This window comes from Alosa sapidissima, chromosome 17 (genome assembly GCF_018492685.1).
Source record: "Alosa sapidissima isolate fAloSap1 chromosome 17, fAloSap1.pri, whole genome shotgun sequence".
In the NCBI taxonomy this organism is placed as follows: Eukaryota; Metazoa; Chordata; class Actinopteri; order Clupeiformes; family Clupeidae; genus Alosa; species Alosa sapidissima.
Genome location: NC_055973.1, coordinates 332,655 through 356,130, shown reverse-complemented (window position 1 = coordinate 356,130; position 23,476 = coordinate 332,655). Strand labels below are relative to the sequence as shown.

Sequence of the window (23,476 nt, the reverse complement as noted above, 5' to 3'; positions counted from 1 at the left end):
GCTGGCCAGCAGAGCAGGCTTGGTTCTCAGCAGAGGCCGGGGAGAGGCAACAGGGACAGAAGTTGCATTAGTGCATGGCATGGTTAAAGTATTGGAGGACAGAGTGAAATCAGGGCATCTGGCATTTGTGTGTGTAAGAGAGGTAACGTTACTTACGGAGAGAATGGTGTCGAGGAACTGTTCATCCTTCTCAATCTGATGGAGGGTCGCTATTCTGGCTTCGAGTTCCACTATCTTTTCGCTGAGAAGGACGCATGAGTCGCAGCCTGGTGCACAGCTGAGGGGAGGCATCGTGTCGCGGCGAGGGCTCGCCGGTGTCAACTGTTTTTTAAACGTTTGTTTGCTAGTTGACTAGCAACAGCGATATCGTGCAGTTCCTTGATAACTCGAACACAGGTAGCGGGTAAGTAATCTGAGAAGATCTCACTTTTATATTGAGTCACTAGTTTTGAGAGACGTTAGAAGGAATTTGATGCTTTCTTCTTCCAGATATCGTTTCCTTGGCCCGGTATTATTTGCAGCCCACGTTTAACGTTAACGTTTGACAGAAAAGTTTGACGATCAAGGTTATAGAGTCCGATAATCCAAAGCCTCGAGCAACAACAGTTTATGCAAGAGTTTGTTCACGAGATATAATCGGTAGCCAGTAAATCCGTAGAAAGTAGATGGTAACAAGGAGATTTAAGATGGTGATGGTGGTCAGTTGTTATGTTGTTTAGCACTTTTTAACACAAATTGTTGTTTCTTTGTCAAATGTAGGCCTATTGTGTTGAACACATAGTGTTTGCTTCACATAACTTTCATTTTGTTGGCGGTTGATTAATAGTAAAGTGTTTTGACGTATTGATGTAACGTATCAGCAGATCAATTGGGCAAATACTGATACCGTAGCATTTTTCGCCATATAAGACAATTTCATATTTTGTAGCAAACTTTGTCAGGGACCCCCTGACAATGTGCTGCGGACCCCACTTTGAGAACCAGTGGCATAGACAAACAAAATAAAACAAGTTTGGTGCCATCTTGTGGCACCGACTTCTCCGCTGGCATATGGACTAATAGGGAGGGAAAGTGAAAACCAGCGCCCCAAGTGGTTGCGTTCCTATCGAAGAGCAGCTCCAATGTTAAGTCCCATAGACCTATTTTTAAAAAAATATTGTGAAGCCAAATCAGTGAAGTTATCCACCAAAAATATTTTTCAGTGTCTATACAGTAATAATCTATTAAAAAAAATCCCATCCACTCCGCTAAACTCTAGGAACGCACCACTAGGTGGCGATGAGATTACGTTCCCTTCCTATTTACATGTATTCATTCGGCAAACACATTATTTTGTCCAATTGATTGATTGATTGATTGATTGATTGATTGATAGATAGATAGATACCCAAGGGGAAATTCAAGGTCTCGGTAGCATACAGACATCACACACAACATGCACTTACAGCAAAAAAAGTAATAAAAGTATATAAATATAGAAAAAACACCACTGCACAATAAAGACAGTAGAAAATAAAAAAAAATACTAAGATACTAAAATACTAAATATACTAAATAGAACTAAATTAAATATCCACATAGCGTGCTTAAGGATGATCAAGCATGAGGCACTTGCAGTGACAGGGCAGGGACTGAGCCTGTGATTCTGTATGCATGGTAAGGTGCTCTATGAGAGTGTCATGGTGATGGTGCAAATAAGTAAGTGCAACAGTGCAAGAATGAAGTCTAGAGACCAGCATAAAATAAATATATACAATTGCTGTGTAGGGTTAGGTACGGTCTGATTGTCCTCGGCATACATAATGCAAATACTAATACAAATACTTCCATTTTTGGTTGCTTTGGTTGTAGACCAGGCTTGGAATTTCACCATTCTGGGGGCAAGGCCACTTGGCCTTCAGTTGGGCATATTTGGTGGGGGGCACAAAGGCCACATGTCAGGGCACCAAGGCCAAAGTTACCTATACAGTAGCATATAAAAATGATCAAAGTTGTATTTAGCCTATTCACTGCAGTAGACCTGCATCACTGTATGAAACGTTACAAAAACATGAAACATGACATATTACATAGAACTGTAAATCATCTGATCATCTAATAATTACAGATATCTAGGCTATATGTAACATTTATTTTATATTTGGCCTGCTATGAAATCATGTATTGAACAATTTAAGCACAGCTCAGCTTTAAGAAACTCAAATAGCCTAGATGCATGCTTAGCATTTTGTGATCATTAAGGCTACTTTTACCAAAAGGCGATATTTGTAACATTTATTTTGTATTTGGCCTGTTATGAAATCATGTGGAACAATTTAAACACATTGTAAAACTTCAAGCCCAAATTTGGAGACATCCATGCATGTCGAAATTTACTGCAAATTCAAAACTGGATTACTCTGGAACGGCTAACTGTACAGGGGACTGCTTTACACCTTTGTATTCGGTAAGGTCTGCTGTTTATTCTGATATATGGTTTGTCGTGTTAAAAGAAGGGTTCGTGAAGTACTCCACCGAGATGAATGGGTAGGGAGATCATGGACGCAAAACCTTCGGTAGAATGTATGATTAAATTGAATTATATTATTTACTTTTCTCGCGAACCGTTCAACACAGCAATTATCGGCTAACATCATTTAAAAGCTGAGAAAAAGCTCTTTCATGTGATACTTGTGATGTCTGTGTGATGATGAGTAGGCTAGGCTACTTCGCGAGTAGTTCAACTGAGAAGAATGGTGGACGCACTTTCTTTCTTGCCTGTCACTTTCTCCACTGCTAAAAGACTAAATTAATTTGCGCTGTGAATGCTAAGATTATTTTGACAGGCCACAGGCTAAATAAAAATCGCTATTAGTAGGACGGAAAGCAGAATATTGAAAGAAGGGGGCGCCAAGGCCACCGTGGCCTGTAAACCTCTGATTTTCAAAGGGGCATCACGGCCAACGCAAGGGGCTACGATGGCCATGGCCGTCGTGGCCGCCGTGAAATTCCTACCCTGTTGTAGACTGTTATTTACTTGCTCACTGGTGGCCATGATCATTCAGTTAAACTAGAAACATATAATCAGAATAAAACTGGAATGGTTGAGGGACCGTGTCAAAGGTCTGAAAACAGGGCATCTGCGCAAAATACAGATATTGCATTAAAGTCTATGGACCCCATAAATATAATAATGGCATAGGCCAAAGAAAAAGGTGTCAGGTAGTGTGATGTAGGTGGCCAGGATACTGTTTCATGCAGCCAGTTTACATTTTTCACCAGAAAATACGGTTGTATGCTGTTGCTGTGGTCGGAGTTGGAGGTGTCGGTAGTGTCACTGCTGAAATGCTAACGAGGTGTGGCATTGGAAAGGTAAGAAAAATAAATTAAAGCCTGTTTTGTATATTACTCTATGTAATTTCTCCTCAGTCTGATAACATTATGCTGTTGATGCATGATGTTTGTTGCATCATCTTCTATTAATCTTTGGCACTGTTTATTCTGTATACATATTTGCAAATAAATTCTCAATTCATTTGAGAAATTCTTCTGTTCGGTTCTGTATCAGCACAACCCTACACATGCATCAACTACTTTATACTGTTCATGAGTACATCTATGGTAAAAGTGCTGATCTGGCAATGACTGCCAATTTTGTTATACTGCATACTCTCTGAATGGCAAACCCCTTTCAGTTACAAACTGTGTTCCAATTTGTGTACATTTGAACGCCTAATTTGATTGCATCAGTGTGTTCACACTGATTATTATGACAAGATTAAGTGTGCTGCAAGTACCTGGATGGTGCACTCATTTATGTGAAGTGCACAGAGTTGGTGTTTGATTTGAGATGACACTATCCTGTTGAAATTCATGCACTATACGAGTAAGCACACTGTGCACAGCCTACTGCATTAAAGAGTACGGATGAAAGTACACAGATTTAAACAGTGATACCATACCTAGAGATTGGCATGGTTTTATTTTTATGCTCTTTGAGCTCAATGCAAATCAAACCAGCTAATAGGCTAACTGATATAAACCCATGCCAATCTCTAGGTATGGTGAAGGGTATGTGATGATGTGGGGCCATTTTAATTCCAAAGGCCAAGGGAACTTTATCAGGGTGCATAGTATCCTGGATCCATGAAATAACTGGCCTTAAAAAATAAAAATCTGCCTGCCTGTATGGGAATTTAACATAGGGGTGTCAATACCCCTGTATGGCCCCTGTATTTTAAGGAAGAGCATATATTTATTTATGATACATTATTCATTCACAAAGAAAATTGGTGTCCTTAAAGGTTGGATATTTCCTCATTTTTTTTTTCCCTTAAGGCATGATAAATTTCCAAAAGATATTTAATATTCCTCTTTTTAGTCAACTTTAGCAGAGGTGCCAATAATTCTGGAGGGTACTGTATCGGTGCATCACTAGTATTTATTCAAAATTTTGAAGTAGGTTATTAGTCAGATTCAGTCAGAAGTTCTATTACTTGTGTATTTATAGTGTGGAGTTGATCCCCCCTCATTTTGTATGCGGCCGAGCATTTTTGCACATTCTGGTTCGTAAGAAAAAATCCTTACGAGAGAAAGATGGAGCTCATTATCCCTATTCCCCAAATCATAAAAAGTTATGCTCCAGTTATTATTAATCAATTAATTAATTGTCAGTTAACTGCTTGAGCCACCCCCACATTTTTTTCCTTTCAATAACATCAGTGTATATGTTGTCTCTGTGTGGACTTTAGACCTGTTACATCTTTATAACATGACTGTTGCTACGCCTCTGTTACGAACAAAAAAAAATTAACTACAAGCTGTCTCCTAGCTAAATGAGTCACAAGGTACACAATGGGGGACGCTGAAGGCCCTTGAGATGAATCAGGAGAGGCATGCACACAGCAAACAAATTAAACTAACCAAGTGTTATTAATGTTATATTAAGATCAAAAAATCACTTGATAAAAAATGTTTTAGAATAAAGAGACTTACCTAGCGCTCTCTCGTAAGATCATTTTGACTCATTTTGCTTAACGCACTGGCAGCCAAATTTGCTTGTTTTCATGTTGAACTTCTTCAAATAAGTCAAACTCTTATTAAATCAAGCCACATGATTTTACGAGAAGGTGGAAGTCTCTATATACTGAACAATAATATAATAATAATAATAATAATAATAATAATAATAATAATAATAATAAGCTTTATTTGTATAGCACCTTTCATACACAGAATGCAGCACAAAGTGCTTTACATTTGAAGCATGTAACACAATAATAGTCAGTCAGTCATTATCAATCACTTTAACAAATACTGTTTGCAGTGCAACATCTCTGCTGAAGTTGGATTTGATTTGGTATATGTTTGTTATTTACTTCTTCACTTGACAGTTGCTGCTTTTTGATTATGACACTGTGGAGCTTGCAAATATGAACCGGCTCTTCTTCCAACCACACCAAGCTGGTTTCAGTAAAGTGAAAGCTGCTGAGCACACACTGAGGTAAGTTCATTAATTTAATGTCATTTTTATTACCAGGGCTCTCAATTCTCAATAGGAAGCGCCAGAACAGACTCAAAAGTACTCGGAAAGAATTTTATGTGTGCGAGCGGCAGAGATTCATGATGGCAAAATAGGTTCGTAATTCAAAGACCGTAACTGTGGTAGGTTTAGTACCTGTGGAATATATGTAAGTGAAGGACATAAAATCATTTGTGTTATTTTTTTGTTAAATAACAAATCAGTTTTACAGTTACCAATCCTGATACACACACACACAGTACATATGAGATGCTTCTCATCCTTAAGGTGGTGTAAAAGTCTGTGCACCTGCAGAAAAGATTTGTAACTGTAGGACAACTTTTTGTGCGTAGAGTATTGATTTGTAATTGTAGAATATTTTTGTAATTGTAAAATATTTGTAACTAGGATGATTTGTAGCTCTAAAACCAGTCCATACCCGTAGAATAGATTTGTAAGTGTAGGGTATATTTGTAATATCGACAATTACTTGTACAGATCATTTTTACAGTTAGAAATAATTTCTAGTTTCAAAATGTGATTCACACTTACAAAACATTTGAGTCTAATATTCTTCCATACAATATCCATGACTAATCCCACTCTCACTCGTGCTATATTGCTTAACTATCAAGATCAAAATTCCAGTTGGTATTGTTTTCAGTATAAAGAGATTTACCTAGCGCTTTCTCGTAAATCATTTGATTAGTGCTGGGCGGTATACCGGTTCACACCGTATACCGGTGTATATTTTCGTTATGATATGAATTTTTAATATACCGCCATACCGGTGTATTTGATTACACAATGTTTGGAACGCTGCGCCGCGCGACAGTGTTTCAGACGGGACTTTTTCACACGCACGCATGGTGCCACTGCGAGGCATAGTGAGGATAAACACAAAACACCTTAAGTTTTTCCCCTGAAGTATGACCCTTAAGGCTTAATTTCTCCTTAGGTAAGGGGTTTATTTAAGGGTGTTGCACAGAATAATACCTTAAATTGTTTCTTTAGTTAAGGAAAAACGTTAAGGGATACTGCATTGAAAAGGATTTACCATCACCAAAATTCTATTGAGATTGTTCAACAGCTGTAACTAACTGGCTAGTAGGTGATGTCGTTAGTTAGCAACCCACCGAACACAGTGAAGTTTAATGATCTTATCATTCATCTCACCTTAAGAATATTCGCTGAAATTATCCAGGTAGCAAGTAAAGCGTGTTATAGGCATGCACTGAGCAATACTAGCTGGCTAGTTAGAAATGATCCTGACTGTCATCAGTGCACCAAAACAAACTTTTTTGTTAATGTTTTGCCTACCGAACCGAAGCTCATGGCAGGCTAACAAGACATCCACATCCACATGAAGTTAACGTTAGCCTACCACTAACGTCATGTAAACCACACAATAACAATACATTTCTGATAGGCCCATTTGACAGAGTAAGCATATTAACAGAGAGCTTTTATTTTAAATGGTATCATTTTCAAAAAAGTATAATTATTGCAAGTTGCACTACTTTTTGTATTGGTTTTATACAAGATGTTTGTGAAATTTGCACAGTAAAAGTTCTGTATTTTGACTGCAATTGTCTTTGCACTCTCAGCATCATTTTCTGGGGCCATGCAAAACTGCATTACCACTAGTGTGGAGTTATTCTACATCATGACAGTAAAATAGACCATCCTTAGTCAATGTACTGCAGCAATTCCTCTCTCAACCTGTAGAAAATGCTGTGAACATTTGATTATGCATGGTAAAAAAAAAAACGTCATATACCGTGAAACCGTAAAAATTTTGAAAAATACCGTGATATACATTTTTGGTCATACCGCCCAGCACTACATTTGATTTAAAAAGAGTTTGACTTATTTTAAGATGTTTCATCTAGAAAACAAGCACATTTGGCTGCTAGTTCGTTGAGCAGATTTGTCTTCATAATACTCCTTAAAATAAGTCAAACTCTTATTTAATTAAGTCTAAACTATCTTTCAAGAGAGCGCCTGAATTAACTCTCTCTATACTAAAAAATCTTATTACACTTGATTTTGATATTTGATTTTAGGAGACAGTGCTAGGTTAGTGTCTTTATACTGAAAACAATTCCAAATATATTTTTTTATCTTGATATTAGATTTTATTTTATTTTATTTTCACTTGGTTAGATTTTATTAGATAAGCAGTTTTTGCAGTGCATTCTGTCGAGTGCAGTATACAATTTTTGGTCAATATAACCTTGTCCTCATACTTGTGATCTGAGCGATGGTCGACATAAATATTGGAGACCTAAAACGTGATTAAAAAAAATATTTTGTACAAGTTCATGTCAATTGTTTCGAGACTTCAGATTATGTGTTAGCATAAATGTGACTTGCCATGCCCCAAAACACTGTAGGTAACCATGAATCAATGATGAACTCTTGACTGAACTTTTTTTTCTTTTTTTAAATAGGAACATCAATCCAGATGTCATATTTGAAATTCACAACTACAACATCACCACAGTGGACAATTTCACACATTTTATGGATCGCATAAGGTATGACCTGCCTAATTGAGAATAGGATTCATGCCTATTATATATAGCCATGTGTACATTGTGCAGTTGTGCTAATGTCATCTCATGTATTTTTCAGTCATGGGGGGCTTCAAGTGGGCAAGCCGGTAGATTTAGTCCTGAGTTGTGTGGATAACTTTGAGGCTCGCATGGCCATCAATACTGTGAGTGGACTGTTAATGTCATAATGATCTTCTCATAGTCAGGATGGGTTTTTTTATCCAATGCATTGTTTGTGTAGAAATTTGTTCATATTTCTCTACTTACCCAGGCATGTAATGAATTGGGTCAGACCTGGATGGAATCGGGTGTTAGTGAGAATGCTGTATCTGGTCACATTCAGTTGATTGCCCCAGGAGAAACGGCCTGTTTTGCTGTAAGTCTTAACTATATACCTGCACATATATATATATATATATTTTTTTTTTCTATAAACACATTTTAACTGTATAGTAAAAACACCACCAACTGTTTGTCTTCAGCCTTAGATGTGGTTCAGAGTGTTACATGTGAAAGGTGCAGTCAGGGATTTTACACCACTTCAAGCCAATAACATTTTTGGTCACATTTAGCAATCATCTCCTCACGACTGCTAGCTGCCCATTTCCGTGAATAATACACTGTAAAAAAAAACGGTGTCCATAGGCAGCCCAGGCTATGAAAAAATGGAAAACAAACAAAGTTGGGACAGCCTGCCCCTAAGCAAATATTGGAATTTCTCTGTGAATACTGAAAGTAGTGGGGAGTTTGGTCCTTGGTTAAAATATAATGTATGTTTTTTTTTTTTTGCACAAAAGCATCTGATAATAAATGTAAACATAAACAAATATGACTTCTTGCGAAATCCCTGACTGGGGCTTTAATCTGAACATTCACCCTACTCCATTTTCTAAATTTTATCTCTAAATAACTCTTAATTGCAATGTTATACTGAAAAAATTTCAAATTTAACCAATTCAATTGCTAATTGTTTATATAAACAAGTGTTATTAGTCTTATATCAAAGGTAAACTATGCAGTATTGGCAATTTCCTTACTGTTTTCTCGGTTCTTGCTTCTTTTTCGCTGGCTCTGTCATGACGAATGTCTGAGAAACTCCATCGCTACCTTTTTCTAGCCGGTGCCTGGCGTGTATGTGTATTTGAATGCAGTAAAGCAATTCGTAACACTCGTTATACTTCCTGACACTGAGGCCGTCGGCCCGCCGGCCCACAGTTGCAAGGGTGTTTTTTCTGCTCACAGGCGCTAGGGGGAAGCGAGATGGCCACCATTCAACCCGAAAAAAAGTCATATAACTAGTGATGGGCAAATTAAGCTTTGGTGAACCACTGAACCACAGCAGTGTGAACCTAGCGGCACTAGCTGAAAAGCAAAAAGATGGCCGCCACACATACATTTTTCATAATAAAAGTCCTTAGCAAACCAATATTTTTGGTTACATATACTGGTTTGGGTAAGGACTTTTAAGTTGAAAAATCTACATGTGGCAGCCATATTGGATTTTTTCATTAGTGTTGCTAGCTTCACACTGCTGTGGTTTAGTGGTTCACCAAAGCTTAATTTGCCCATCACTACATATAACCATTCCAATGACTCTGAAACTGTTAAATGAAGGTAAATTAAGCTAAAAAACCTGCATAGTTTACCTTTTAAGATAAAAAAAAAAAAATCCTATTTTTTATTGTTTTTAGTATAAAGACCTAACATTCTCTCTTAAGATCATTTTGACTTAATTAAGAGTTTGACTTATTTTAAGGCGTCTTATCAAGACAAGTTTGCTTAACACACTTGCAGCTAAATTTGCTTGTTTTCACGGTTCAAAACATCTAAGCTTAGTTGGTATTGTTTTCAGTATAAAGAGACTTCCATAGCCCTTTCTTGTAAAATCATTTGTATTTATATTTTATATTTTACAGGTTTTGGTTATGTAACCTAAACATTGCGTAGACAAACGGACAAATCGGAGTCGGTGCTGCAACCATTTTTCTGGTTTTTGTCTGATTTGACACGGAATGACCCATACAAAGTATAGACAGGTGGTACATGGACAGGACTATATATAGTGCAGTGTAGACAGCAGTATACAGTCGGTTTACAGTAATCTAAATGAACCCTTACGTGCCTGACCATTGTAATTTCGTTAAAATTTTAACGATGACATGGTCTTATACCTCAGCTGTCCAATGACTGATTTTAATTCTGAAATCTTCCCCGTAATGCTGACAACATAGGTTTTCAATTTGACATGATTGGTTAAGAGGATTATGGCGCGAAATGTTTTGGATACTCGACGATGAGTCATGAAAAAAATAATGTCACTTCAGTCGCTACATTTGATGTGGACAGCCGGATTACATCGACTTATACCCATACAACTGGATAAACTGAGGTAAGATATATTTTAAATCGGTTCTAGTTATATGGTTAATCTTAATTTATAGTCCTAAACTCATGTTATTTGACAGTAATATACTTTCTCATTAGCGTCAACATTATGGCTCACGTTAGTGTACCGGCATGAAAACTTTAGCTAGCTGCATTACTCTGAACTGTTCGTAATATTTTTGTTTGCTTTTGATGTCAGTTGTTTTCATTTAACAATTAATTTAAAAACCTGGAAGTAGCCTTTATATAACATGTAAGTAAGTTTGTTTTCTAGTACCAATTTGCATGTTAGCTAAGCGTAAATGTTGACAGGTAAGTACAGCATATCAAAGCTGAATAAATTTGTGGGCTGCGTGTTTCTACCGTCTACGGTAGACATGAAATAAGTTGATCAATATTTTTTACTCCTCGCAATATGTATTTGTTTTTATTGCCTTTTGTCAGGTTGTCACCTCACTAGGCAGTTATATCAGTAGTGAACTAGCTTGCTTGCTAACCTCTGACTAAATGACACATCAGATGTGCTTGGTCTAACTTTTCTAAGATGCATGACATGAAATAGACTAAGCTATTTTTACTCCTCAATGTGTAGTCATAGAAATCATGATGTGAAATCATATTCTGTCAGAAATGTCATCATTGCATTTCATCAGTCAGTCACTAGGTGAAATGTAATCTTTTTCTTGATGCCAGCCAGGCAATCAGATTTAGGGTAGCTAAACCCTTGTGTAATGTATGTAATAGTTACTTTGCATTTTCAGGTTGTGCTATTTTGAGGCACCCAGAATGTGTCAATAGTTTAGTCTACCTCTTTGTGTGTGTGTGTGTGCATACATGCGTACGTGCGTGCGTGCTTATGCATGCATCTGTAGTTTTGGGATTTTTTTCTGTATTACATTTATGGTTTTGCTGTTGTTTCAGATGGAGGATGACCAGTCCTATGCAGAACACCTTGTCAGCCTGAAGAGAAGGAGGCAGCTGACAGCTGATGAGCTTGAGCTCATAGCAGCTCATCAAGTTGAAAACCATGAGTGGATGGAAGAAGATGAAGACCTTCTTGACCAGGAGCTGCTGAGTGAGGGGGGGAGGAGGAGGAGAGTGGCCTGCCATCATCCTCAGTTTGGTAAGTAGCATGTATTTGATTGCATGTATTATATATAAGATAGATTGATAGATAGATACTTTATTAATCCCCAAGGGGAAATTCAAGGTCTCAGTAGCATACAGACATCATATAATACTTCATATGTAAAATATGGCAACATTTCTATTAATTCATTTTATTTGGTGGGTTTGGGGTTGATTTGTCATTCTCCCGTAGGTCCTTGTTTTAGGGAGGAAGCTTCTCTGACCCTTTTCCTTCGTACGCTGATAGGGACACAGAAGCACAAGTTCCGATACCTTTTAGTCCACGTCGTCCCTTAGGTATCCACCTCCAATTATCACCCATTTTGTTCGTAGACCGAGAATTCTCGTCGCAAATCAAAATTCCACTGGAGCTCCAAGCGGATTTGTACACGCAGCCTTACAACACTGTTTACAGCTCTTAGAGTCACGGTAAAATGTAATTTTTGGTACATAGCTAATTTAGATACACTTGGTGTGAGTGCTTGCGTTTCTTTAGGAATCCGCCGTCTTGGTTTGTATAGAAATGAATATTAAGTGACACATACACGCAAGAGAACGGAAATACGGAACTGGTGGTAATAGGTAGCGTTCCGATAGCTTGCTAACCTGACAAATGACACATCAGATGTGCTTCATCTAACGTTTTCTAAGATGCATGACATGAAATAGACTAAGCTATTTTTACTCCTCAATATGTAGTTATAGAAAATATGATGTGAAATCATATATTCTGTCAGAAATGTCACCATTGCATTTCATCAGTCAGTCACTAGGTGAAAACCATAAATGTAATACACACATGCATCTGTAGTTTTGGGATTTTTTTTTGTATGTGTACGCACGCACGCACACACGCACACACACAAGAAGAGGTAGACTAAACTATTGATGCATTCTGGGTGACTCAAAATAGCACAACCTGAAAATGCAAAGTAACTTTACACACATTACACAAGGGTTTAGCTACCCTAAATCTGATTGCCTGGCTGGCATCAAGAAAAAGATTACATTTCACATATGATTACATTTCACCTAGTGACTGACTGATGGTTCCGTAGCCTCTTTGACAGCTCAGGGATATCAATGCATGTAACCTACATATTTATGTTTTTGCAAGCTAACTTTTAGCATGATCTTCATATTCATTGTGATGCTATATGGGCCTCATACACATGAAAGATTAATATCATGTCATTATGTTGTTCGGAAGACGCCGTGAAAAAAAAGTTTTCACATTACAACTTTGCTGATAACATTTCAAATAAATGCCATTTAGCGCATTAGCAAGGTGATTGTGTAAAGTATAGCCTACTGTTGTTGTTTCATAGCCTTTTGCTACTGCTAGATTTTAACAGGAGCTTGTGATATTGGTTTAAAGTAAGCTATTTGGCATGGGCTCAGCCAAGCTGTCAAACACTGTCCACTATAGCCTATGTGGTGCACCCCTCTGCTTTAAGCTTATACATCTAGTGTTTATGTTAGCTAACTGTATCTGGATGTGTTCAGAGAAAGACGTTAGCGATGGCGCTTGACATGCAATGAACAAAAAAAACGGCAGAGATTTAGGGCCCGTCCCATTTCTCCCCCCTTAAAACTTCTACTTGGTTTTGATTGCCCTCAACATTAAAGCCCCCTCGACAAGGGAAGTGGAGGTGAAGATCTTTCCCTATGAATTGGGACACCACTATATGCAACTAGCGTAGCGAACGTGCTCACCTACGTCACGTGCAGCGTCGACGTGTCTACCGGTAGTAGCCTGCTACTATTTTCATTCAGGAACATGTCCATTCCAGCGGTCATTGTTGTGTGGGCTGTGCTGGTTTATCTACGTCTGGTTAATCAACCAAGATATTCGTGTTCATGTGAACGCCAGAACACACACCTTAAATATTGACGAAACTACCCAGATCAGATATATAACGTTATTTGATGGGCAGACTCTCTCAAAGCATCATGAGCTTAGTCAGATAGCTTCGTGAGATATTTCTAACGTTAGTGTTCAAAACTCAACAGTCCATCGGCCATCAGATGTGCATCAAACTAACATATTCCAACATATTTTGAAATTTTAATATGCTTATTTGCGAAAATATATGAAACATTTGGCCGGCTCGCTGAGCTCGCACGGTATCCTGGGTAATTTCATCTCCCACTTCGTTTTAAGCCCGTGTCCAACCCTAGTGTTCAATCTTCAGGTTGTCTGCCCCCCTCTGTGTAAGTTTGTGTGTGTACATGTTTTCTCCACAGGCTTGTTTTACTATGTAATCTACTTTCATATGTTTAGACCACATTCATTGTTGAGTTGATTGTATTCCTAGCTTTTCATTAAATAATAATATTTATAATAATAATAATAATAATAATAATAATAATACATTCTATTATCTTATATGTACATAGTTTTCATATTATACTGATTTATATAAGACATATATAAGTTGTATCTGTTGAATCACATGTATTTTATGTCTATTCCTAAATGTTCTTAGATAAATACATATTTACTTCCTGTACTACTGGTAATGTTATGCTTTTTTTTGGTCATTCTTATTGACTGTATCATTTGCTTCTATACAAATAAATGGTTTATTCTTATAGAGCAAATAAATCTAAACCATTGTGTCGGACTTCATTATTCGTTTTTATGCATATTTTTATGTTGTTGGTGAGAAGGAGAATGTGAATTCTGTCATCATTCTAAATGTGAATTCTGTCAAGTCAAGTTTATTTATATAGCGCATTTCATACACAGAGGTCATTCAATGTGCTTTACATAAACAAAAACAAACAGTAATAACAAATAAAAGCATAGAAGGACAATATAGTCAAATAATAGTTCAAAAGGTAAATATCATAATAAAGAGAAAACATAAAATGCACAAGGTAAAATCATAAAAAAAAAGAATAATAAGAAAAAAGGCAAAAGTAGTAAAAAAGTAATACAAGACAAGGTAGAATAATTTTCATGGCAGATTCAGAATTTGTGACTTTGTGCATCTGAGAACAGTTTGGTCTTAAGTCTAGATTTAAAACTGGCTACACTTGGTGCCTTTTTGATGTCATCCGGATGTTGGTTCCAGAGCTTAGCCGCATAGCAGCTAAAAGCTGCTTCACCATGTTTAGTTCTAACAGTAGGTTTTACTAACCGGTTTTTCACCTGGGACCTGAGAGGACGAGAAAGTGTGTACTGCTGAAGTATGTCTGATAGGTATTTAGGTCCTGCTCCATTTATTGATTTATAAACAAGCAATAGTGCTTTAAAGTTAATTATGTGACTTACTGGAAGCCAGTGCAGGGATTTAAGAATTAGAGTAATGTGGTCAGTTCTTTTAGTTTTTGTTAGAATCCTAGCTGCTGCATTTTGTATCACCTGAAGCTGTTTAACCCTTAGAACCCTAAGCTGTTTTTAGGGCATTTTCACTACCTTTATTCATAAGGATTTATTCTGGTCATTGTAAGTGCCACACACACATATTATATATTGTTTTTTTCAGCAGAGTCTAGGCTATCATTTCATGTATTAGTACTAGCATTGATTTTATTTAGATTTTTAAAGAATTAAAATATAAAAATCATATTATAAAAATTCTTATATTTTGACCTATATCTCACCACAGCAAGCTCATAGCTCTACATGCATTTCATGTGTGTGTAGGGCAGACTGTCCTGAAACGGGCAATATAATTGCCATGTTGGAGGGATACTCTGGGGCTGAGCAATTTACAGAAATATGTGGTGTGTGATTTACGGAAATAAATGCCATTTTTTATTTAGCGATGAAAAATAACCATTCTGCACTCCATATCTGTGACACGAACTGATCTGACCTGACTTGACCCAAGTTTGCCTGTTAGCATGTGTGACTATGGTGTATGCACTCATGATGATTCTCAACTTTTTACTGCATTGCCATGAACAAAGTAAAGGCAAAAAAGGTGTTTCTTTGTTGAACAAATTGGGATGCAATGTGAGCCTTGAATTGGATGCCATGCAGGAATTTGCTAGGATCTCAAAACCGGATTATGAACATGTTTTGCCATAGAGAAACACACGATAGCGTTGGATTATAAATATGCTTTGCCACAAAAACAGACAAAAACGTGGGGTAAGTCCAGCTATATGAAGTTATTATTTTGCTGTCATTTCGTCTGTTTTATAACCCAGAAGGATGTATTTGGTATCAAATGATGGCTCTGTGTCTCCTCTTTCATCTAACATACGTGGCATATATATCCGATCACGGGTCCGCGAGTAATTACTCCGAGAGTAATGGGTGTGCAGCGTTGGTTTGTGTACATGACGTTAATATTTTGCAGTCACTTCGTCTGTTTTTATAAGCCAGAAAGATCGATATCCATGGTACCAATGGATAGCCCTGTTTCTCCTCTTTCATCTGATATGCTTGCCATATCTATGCGATCACGGGTTCGCGAGTAATTCAAACGAGAGTAATGGGTGTGCAGGTGAACGCAGAGAAGTATAGACTTTAAATATGATGCAATTTTATTTAATTTCATGATTTTTTTTTAATTTTCATACTTGATCGTACAGACAAGTGCGTAGTCTCTTTGGAAAGCCCCACTTCTTCTCTGTCATAAAATAAAGGTTTTATCTTGTTGTGATGAACAGTCGCGGAGCAATGTAACAGAGAAGAAAGGGTGTGTTTTTTGACGCACTTTGCGTCAATCGGGTTCTAAGGGTTAATAGTCTTTTTAGGAAGGCCTGTGAACAGTCCATTGCAGTAATCAACCCTGCTGGAGATAAATGCATGAATGAGTTTTTCTAAGTCATGTTTTGACATCAGTCCTCTAAGTTTGGCAAAGTTTTTGAGATGGTAAAAAGCTGATCTATGTGGCTGTTGAAATTTAGATCACTGTGAATTATTACACCAAGATTTTTAACAGTATCCTTTGCCTTCAACCCTTTTGTGACAAGGAGAGTGGCAACCCTAAGTCTTTCCTCCTTTTTACCAAATATAATTACTTCAGTTTTTTCTTTGTTCAGCTGAAGAAAATGTTGAGACATCCAGGTGTTGATTTGTTCTATACACTGACACATAGATTCAAGGGGACCATAGTCGTTTGGTACAGAGCTAAGTACATTTCTGTCATCTGCATAGCTAATTTATGAAATTAAATTATTTTGGATGATTTGTCCAAGAGGGAGCATATACAGGTTGAATAATAATGGCCCCAAGATCGACCCCTGGGGAACACCACAGGTCAAGGACGTTGGTGTTGAGGTACAGTTTCCGATGGCAACAAAAAAGCTCCTCTCTTGTAGATATGATTTTAGCCAGTTGATAACTATGCTTGTATATCTAACCCAGTGTTCTAGTCTGTGTAGTAAAATATTGTGATCAACAGTGTCAAATGTCAAATTTATCATAACTTTTGAAAGGTTAAGGATATTCCATTTCAGATTTTTCTGTTAAATAGCCCACTGAACATGCTGAACATGTTATACATATCGTGTAGCGAAATATGATAAAATACATTTTTATGTGAATGAAATTAAATTTTGACAAATTTTGGATATGCATGGGCACGGGCACAAAAAGGTTAAACATAAATATGTGCAGTGTGTTAGGTATGTATAAATAGCAGAATAAATATGGCTATGATGTATGAACAATGTATGAACATCATGTATGGGGGGGGGGGGCCTTAGTTGGTGGTTTGTCACTGGGATGCCGAGCTAGAGTTCAGTAGGGTGACAGCCGCAGGAAAGAAGCTTCTTCTGAACCTACTGGTTTTGGTGCGGAGAGACCTGTAACATCTCCCAGAGGGGAGTGGGGTGAACAGTCTTTGATGATGCTGTGCACCTTATGCAAGCATCACTTGCCCTGGATGGCCTCGATGAAGGGGAGTGAGGAACCAGTGATGCATTGGGCAGTTTTCGCAGAGCAGTTGCCATAGAATACTGTGACAAAAGTTGATGAGGATGCTATCGATGGTGCAGTGGTAGAAGTTCACCAGGATCTGAGGAGACAGGTGGACCTTCTTTAGTCTTCTCAGGAAGAAAGGATGCTGGTGAGCCTTCTTGATCAGGGTAGAGGTGTTGAGGGTCCAAGAGAGGTCAGAGATGTTAAAATCATGATATTGCAGTCCATAATTATTCTGTGTGTGGTGATCTGCAGCTGCAGTTCATCCATTTTGTTCGCCAGGGAGCGAATATTGCCGAGGAAAAGGCTTGGAAGAGCGAGTTGAGCTTTAACCTTGCTCGGATTCCACAGCAAGAGGCCCTGTGTTGTTTATGTTTGCGTGCCCGTTTGAAGATGCTTCCGGTCGGTGCGGCAATGTTCGGAGTTCTCGCTGATTTAGCAATCTCTGGGATTACGCTAGTAACAATGTCAAAATTGCAGGAACCGATGTCCAAAAGTTCCTGTTGGGTGTACGATATGTACGCTAAACTGTATTTACCGAAAATACTTGAGATAAACAAGCATATTACCACTAATTCGCAAAATCTGACACGGAGCGTCGCGATGCGTTCGCCCTGCGTTCGCGCTGCCATCTTGGGACATAACAGTTTTACTTATTTTAAGACATCTTATCAAGACAAATTTGTTAAACACACTGACAGCCAAATTTGCTTGTTAAGACAAATTAAGGTTATCTAATGTACATTTTTTATGATGTTTCTGACTTTCATGTCTTCTACTGGAAATGTATGGACACATGATTACGACCCTACAACAGCTCTGCTCAACACATTCTGATCACAGCTTTGCTTAATATTGTTTTCATGGCAGTGCGCTCCCCCATTAGTTGTGGCAGCAAACATTGATGAGAAGACATTGAAGAGAGATGGTGTCTGTGCAGCCAGCCTGCCTACAACCATGGGTGTGGTTGCTGGGATGCTAGTGCAAAATGTTCTTAAGTAAGTGAAAATACAGCTCTTGTATTTATAAACCAATATTTGTGACCAAGCATGGCAAAACCAGGAACATGTCTCCCCAGAGACATTTTGAGTTATTCACAGATTCTGAAAGTGTAGTTTTAAAGCTATCCAATGATGTCTCACTCATGGAGATCATGATCATATTTGAATAAGTTGTAGCCATTTTAAAGTATACACATCTCAAAGCTACAAGCTGAGAAATCAGGCTTTTCAATTTGACTACTTTCTCCCTCAATCCATGGGAGGGGAACACAATGGTCCTCATTTACATGACATTAAGATCAACCCTCCCCCTGTCACGGTCACTGATCTGTCAGCCTGCAGTGCTAATGACCCATCGAAACTATCTGTAATGGGTTACAGAACCAGCTAGTAGCAATGGATAAAGTAGTCTAAAACAAACATGAGATCATAAACCCGTTTGCAAACCATGTTATTTTGAATGAACACCCAGTGCAAGGCACCAGGTTGGCAATGGATTTAGCAGGTTTAGCAATGGAAAAAATAGTCTAAAACGCGAACTAAACAAACATGAGTGCATTTGAATGCACACACGATGCAAGGCACCCTGCCATCAGTCAAAACAAGACATTCTCGCATTATTCAAATTAATTGCCCACCGAAACGATCTGTAATGGGTTTTGGTAATGGTGCCAATAGCTAACGACAGTAGGCCTACGTTAGCTAGTAGCAATGGATAAAGTTTCTTACACACAAACTTTATTCCCGTCAAATGTAACTGTGGAAAAAGCATCTGATATCTTACGATCTTCCTCGTTGTAATTATCTTCGGCTAAGGTCAGCTTTAGATTAGGGATGTTCTCCAATGTAATGAAGTCGCCTTCATCATCAGATTCAGGTCATCTGCAATCCGCTGTGCTTTGTCCATCTCCATTCCAATTGTAAACAAACAGCATACTGGTTCAGTAAGTAGCCATGAGGTTACTTCTAGCATACAGCTGATTGGCCGACAAAACAAAAGAGCACTAATAGTCACGCCCAATTCAAACGCTGGTTTACTTCCTGAAACTTAACCATTTTCAAAGACAAAATATACACTTTTAAAGCAACCAATGCTGTTATCTGAAACATGGAATTGCTTCTTTAGGACTTCAACTTGCACATTCTGCAAAAAAACTAAAATAACTAATTTTGAAAAAAAAAAACTTCAAAGTCGTTTTTCGCGACTTGCGTCTCTGCGACTTGAGCCTGGTTTTGCCATGCCTCATAATCATATAAATATGAATAAAGTTGTTCTGACATTCTGATTAAATGTTTGCTTGTGACTGAACGGGGTTCACTATATGTGCACTTGTCTTAATGTCTCCTTTTTGACAGGTTCCTGCTTGGTTTTGGGACAGTAAGTCACTACCTAGGTTATAATGCTATGCAGGATTTCTTCCCCACCATGTCGATGAAACCTAATCCCTACTGTAGTGATGTCCACTGCACGAGACAACAACAGGAATATAAGGTAAGGCACAAATCATATTTTTGGATTAAAGGAAGTGTGTCAATTTATAATGTATTTTAACCCTCTGGAGTTAGATTTAGGGGCAAGATTCAAGGAAAGATTAAATTTTGGCATTTGTTTGCATATCTCAGACGGTGGATGGAACATTTATCTGGAATAGCATACTCCTGTATTATTGTATCGAAAAATTGATCCCAATGCAGTAACGGAGGCATTGTGCTGTAGGAGATACTGTCCTTGGATGAGATGCTAAATCAAGGTCCTAGCACTTATTGCAGAGCAGTGGATTCCCCAATGTCCTGGTTAAATTCCCAAGATGGCTCATTAAATCTGGCCCCCTAATCATCCCCCAGTGTAATTGGCTCATTTGTTCATTCCCTCACTCTCCACCTCAAGCTGGTGTGTGGTGAGCCTTCTGGCACTTAATAGCCTTATTTATAGTGTGGGTCATCACCCCAGAAATTTAAACAAGATGTCACTGTCGGGCGGAAACCTTGTATGTCCAAATCCATTAGTTTTCAGGGAATTGAAAAAACCTTGTAATTTTTAAATAATTCAACATTGTGTTATCAAAGTTCGTATGATGACTTAGCATATTATCATACTTATAAGTTTTATTATTTTAAAGCCATTTTTCCAAAATCACATTTAAATGGATGTACGAGGATTTTGACCTGCAAATGTGGAGATACGTGTTTGTTCTACCATTGATTAGAATCCATTGACTGAGTCGGCTTTGTAGTCCATTTACAGACTAGGCTACTACTAAAGCCCATAGCTGTCAACATTGAGCATTGAAAATAAGGGACATTTCCCAGGTTTCTTACCCAAAACGGGAACATTTCAACATTTGGTCTTTCTGTTGCTATCCCTCTACTGACAGCAAGAATTCAGGCTACACAACTGCTCCACTAACTAAACGAGGTGAGAAGCTAGGTCTAACATGACATTGCTGACAGATTTGGCGTCAAATCGTGCTCTCACAACAAACACGCTGTTATTATGACCGCCGCGCAGCGAAGCGGCGGTCATATAGGTTTAGTCATATTTTATTTATTTATTTTTATTTTTTTATTTTTTTCGCATGCCCAAATTTCCGTCAATGAGTCCCAGGACACTGAAAGACCGGGGTACATGAAACTTGGTGGGCATGTAACCCCACATGGATAGCATGGAACCATCGTTTTTCGTTTTGATCTGTAACCCCCCCGCTTGACTGGACCCCCCGAAAGGAGGGTAGGGCAGACACAGTTTTCTGTGAATATCTCGAAAACCGTGGGGTTTAGGAGGACCATTTTTTTTTTAGTATGTTGATCTCAAGGGGCCATGTCAACCCATTCCATAACCACTCATTTCATGTATGCCACCTAGTTAAACACAAAAAAGTAAAAATGAGTTGTTGTAATTGAAGGTATCTGTGACCTAACATAGTCAAAACTGCACGAAATTGGAAGTGTATGATCATTATGACACCATCTGTATGTACGCCAAGTTTTGTGGAATTCCGTTCATGGGGGGCCACACAATAAATTAATTTATGTTACTATACACCAACTGGCCTGTAGGTGGCCGGAGACAGTTTTCTGTGAATATCTCGAGAACCGTAGGGTCTAGGAGGTCCATCTTTTTTATGTATGTTGGTCTTAAGGGGGCATGTCAACCCATCCCATTACCACTTATTTCATGTATAGCGCCACCTAGTTAAAAATTAAAAAGCAAAAAATTTGGTGTTTTCATCACAATATCTCTGGCTGACAAGGTCAAAACTGCACGAAATTAAAAGTGTAGGATCATTATGACACCCTCCGAATGCATGCCAAGTTTTGTGTACTTTCGTTCATGGGGGCCTTACAATAAAATAATTTATGTGTACATTTAGTGACGTACACCAACAAGGATTCCCGGGACACTGAAAGACCGGGGTACACGAAACTTGGTGGGCATGTACCCCCACATGGATAGCATGGAACCGTCATTTTTCGTTTTGATCTGTATCATAACAGACAAGTGCTTGCATGCTAGCTAGCACCTACATGCCGCTAGCATAGTATATATAGCATGTATATATGGATAACAGCGACACATTAAAAAAGACCAGACCAAATAACAATGTGTGCTTTTTTAAATCAGCTTTGCCATTTTCAATCAAATAGGCTACAACTCACATGATCTTTACAGCTAACAATAACGTTAGCCTGTTGCACAAAATGACAAACTTTGCTGCTAGTCCTAATATTAAACGTCATTATAATCAATATACATGATGATTATAAAACCACAAAGGCCAATGTTTACTGTGAATGTCGCAATATATCAATAAATATCACTTACTCGAGAGGGTTCAGCACAGCCGTGTCCCAGCAAAGAAAATATCCACTGATCTGATTCTCGTCTCGGCTCTTGGTGTACTGTCAAGTTCAACCATTACTAATAATAATAATATAATAATAATAATAAATATAGCTGCAAGCAGCAATGAGGGGGCCAAGCAGGCAGATCAGCAGGCCAGATTTGCCATGTAACTCAAGGACGTTGTATCAGACATATAGCATTAAGCAGTGACAGCAAGTTCAATGCCAAACAACCCAAGATTGGCTGAGTTACAAGTTTAAGTTTCACATCAAAACATAGCTGATTTTGTGGGGCTGAACCAGGGCTGAGTGTCGGCGCCCCCTCCCCCAGCCAGCCCACCACCACAACCGCCCGTGCCCATCCCACCCTGCCCCACCCTTGCACGCACGCATTAGAATGAACTCGATAGAACTTGCTGTAATCAGTTTCATATCAATAATAAAAGATCGACTGAGATATGATCACACTTGCTGTGATTTAAACATAGAGGTCAAAGATTGACGTCATAGGGTGTGTTGAACTTGGCTTGACCCAAGAATTCCAATGATACCTCATTTTGACATTCTGGTCAACTGGTCAAAAGTTACGTCCGTGAACACACGTCCAACTTTGGCCTGTTTGTGGCGCTAGAGCGCTTGAGGTGCCGCTATGAAACTTGGTGAAATTAATTATTTGACTGTCCCGAATCAGTGTGCAAAGTTGTATAACTTTTTACCAGACGGTTCTATGGGCTGCCATTGACTTCCATTGCAGAATAATGCACATCAGCAACTACTGGCCAAAATGCATTATTGCCAATTACAGAGCCCCCTGGAGGTCAAAGGTCACCAAATTTCTTGAGCGTTCTCCCGATGGGGTCTGAGGTACATGTACTAAGTTTGGTTTTGATACATGAAAACGTTGCTGAGATATGAAATCACTTCCTGTTTGGCGGCTTCGCCGCATATTTTGATTGGCTTTTACAGGCCAAAGCTTCTGTCAATTGTTCCAGAAAGCAATGCACTGATAAGTCATGGTCTGAAGATGGTCTCTGCCAATTTTGGTGAGGATCTGCTGAAATTTGTGACCTGCGAAAGTTTGTATGTGTTTTTGATTAAATCCAATATGGCGGCCGAATCAATTACGATGACATCACAAGTTGGCTTGGGTCGGCCTAAGGACCTCCAACAGTATTAC

At 38.4% G+C, this 23,476-nt stretch overlaps 1 protein-coding gene across 1 annotated transcript in view; it reads left to right on the top strand.

Moving 5' to 3' along the window:
- The window catches only part of uba5 (ubiquitin-like modifier activating enzyme 5), a 56,276-nt gene that overhangs the window by 11,244 nt on the left and 21,556 nt on the right, over nt 1-23,476 (top strand). The window contains exons 3-9 of the mRNA XM_042067581.1: nt 3,262-3,351; nt 5,373-5,482; nt 7,954-8,040; nt 8,138-8,222; nt 8,330-8,434; nt 18,326-18,453; nt 19,813-19,948. Coding sequence (XP_041923515.1) covers nt 3,262-3,351; nt 5,373-5,482; nt 7,954-8,040; nt 8,138-8,222; nt 8,330-8,434; nt 18,326-18,453; nt 19,813-19,948 — 741 coding nt within the window. The remainder of the gene's footprint in view (nt 1-3,261; nt 3,352-5,372; nt 5,483-7,953; nt 8,041-8,137; nt 8,223-8,329; nt 8,435-18,325; nt 18,454-19,812; nt 19,949-23,476) is intronic.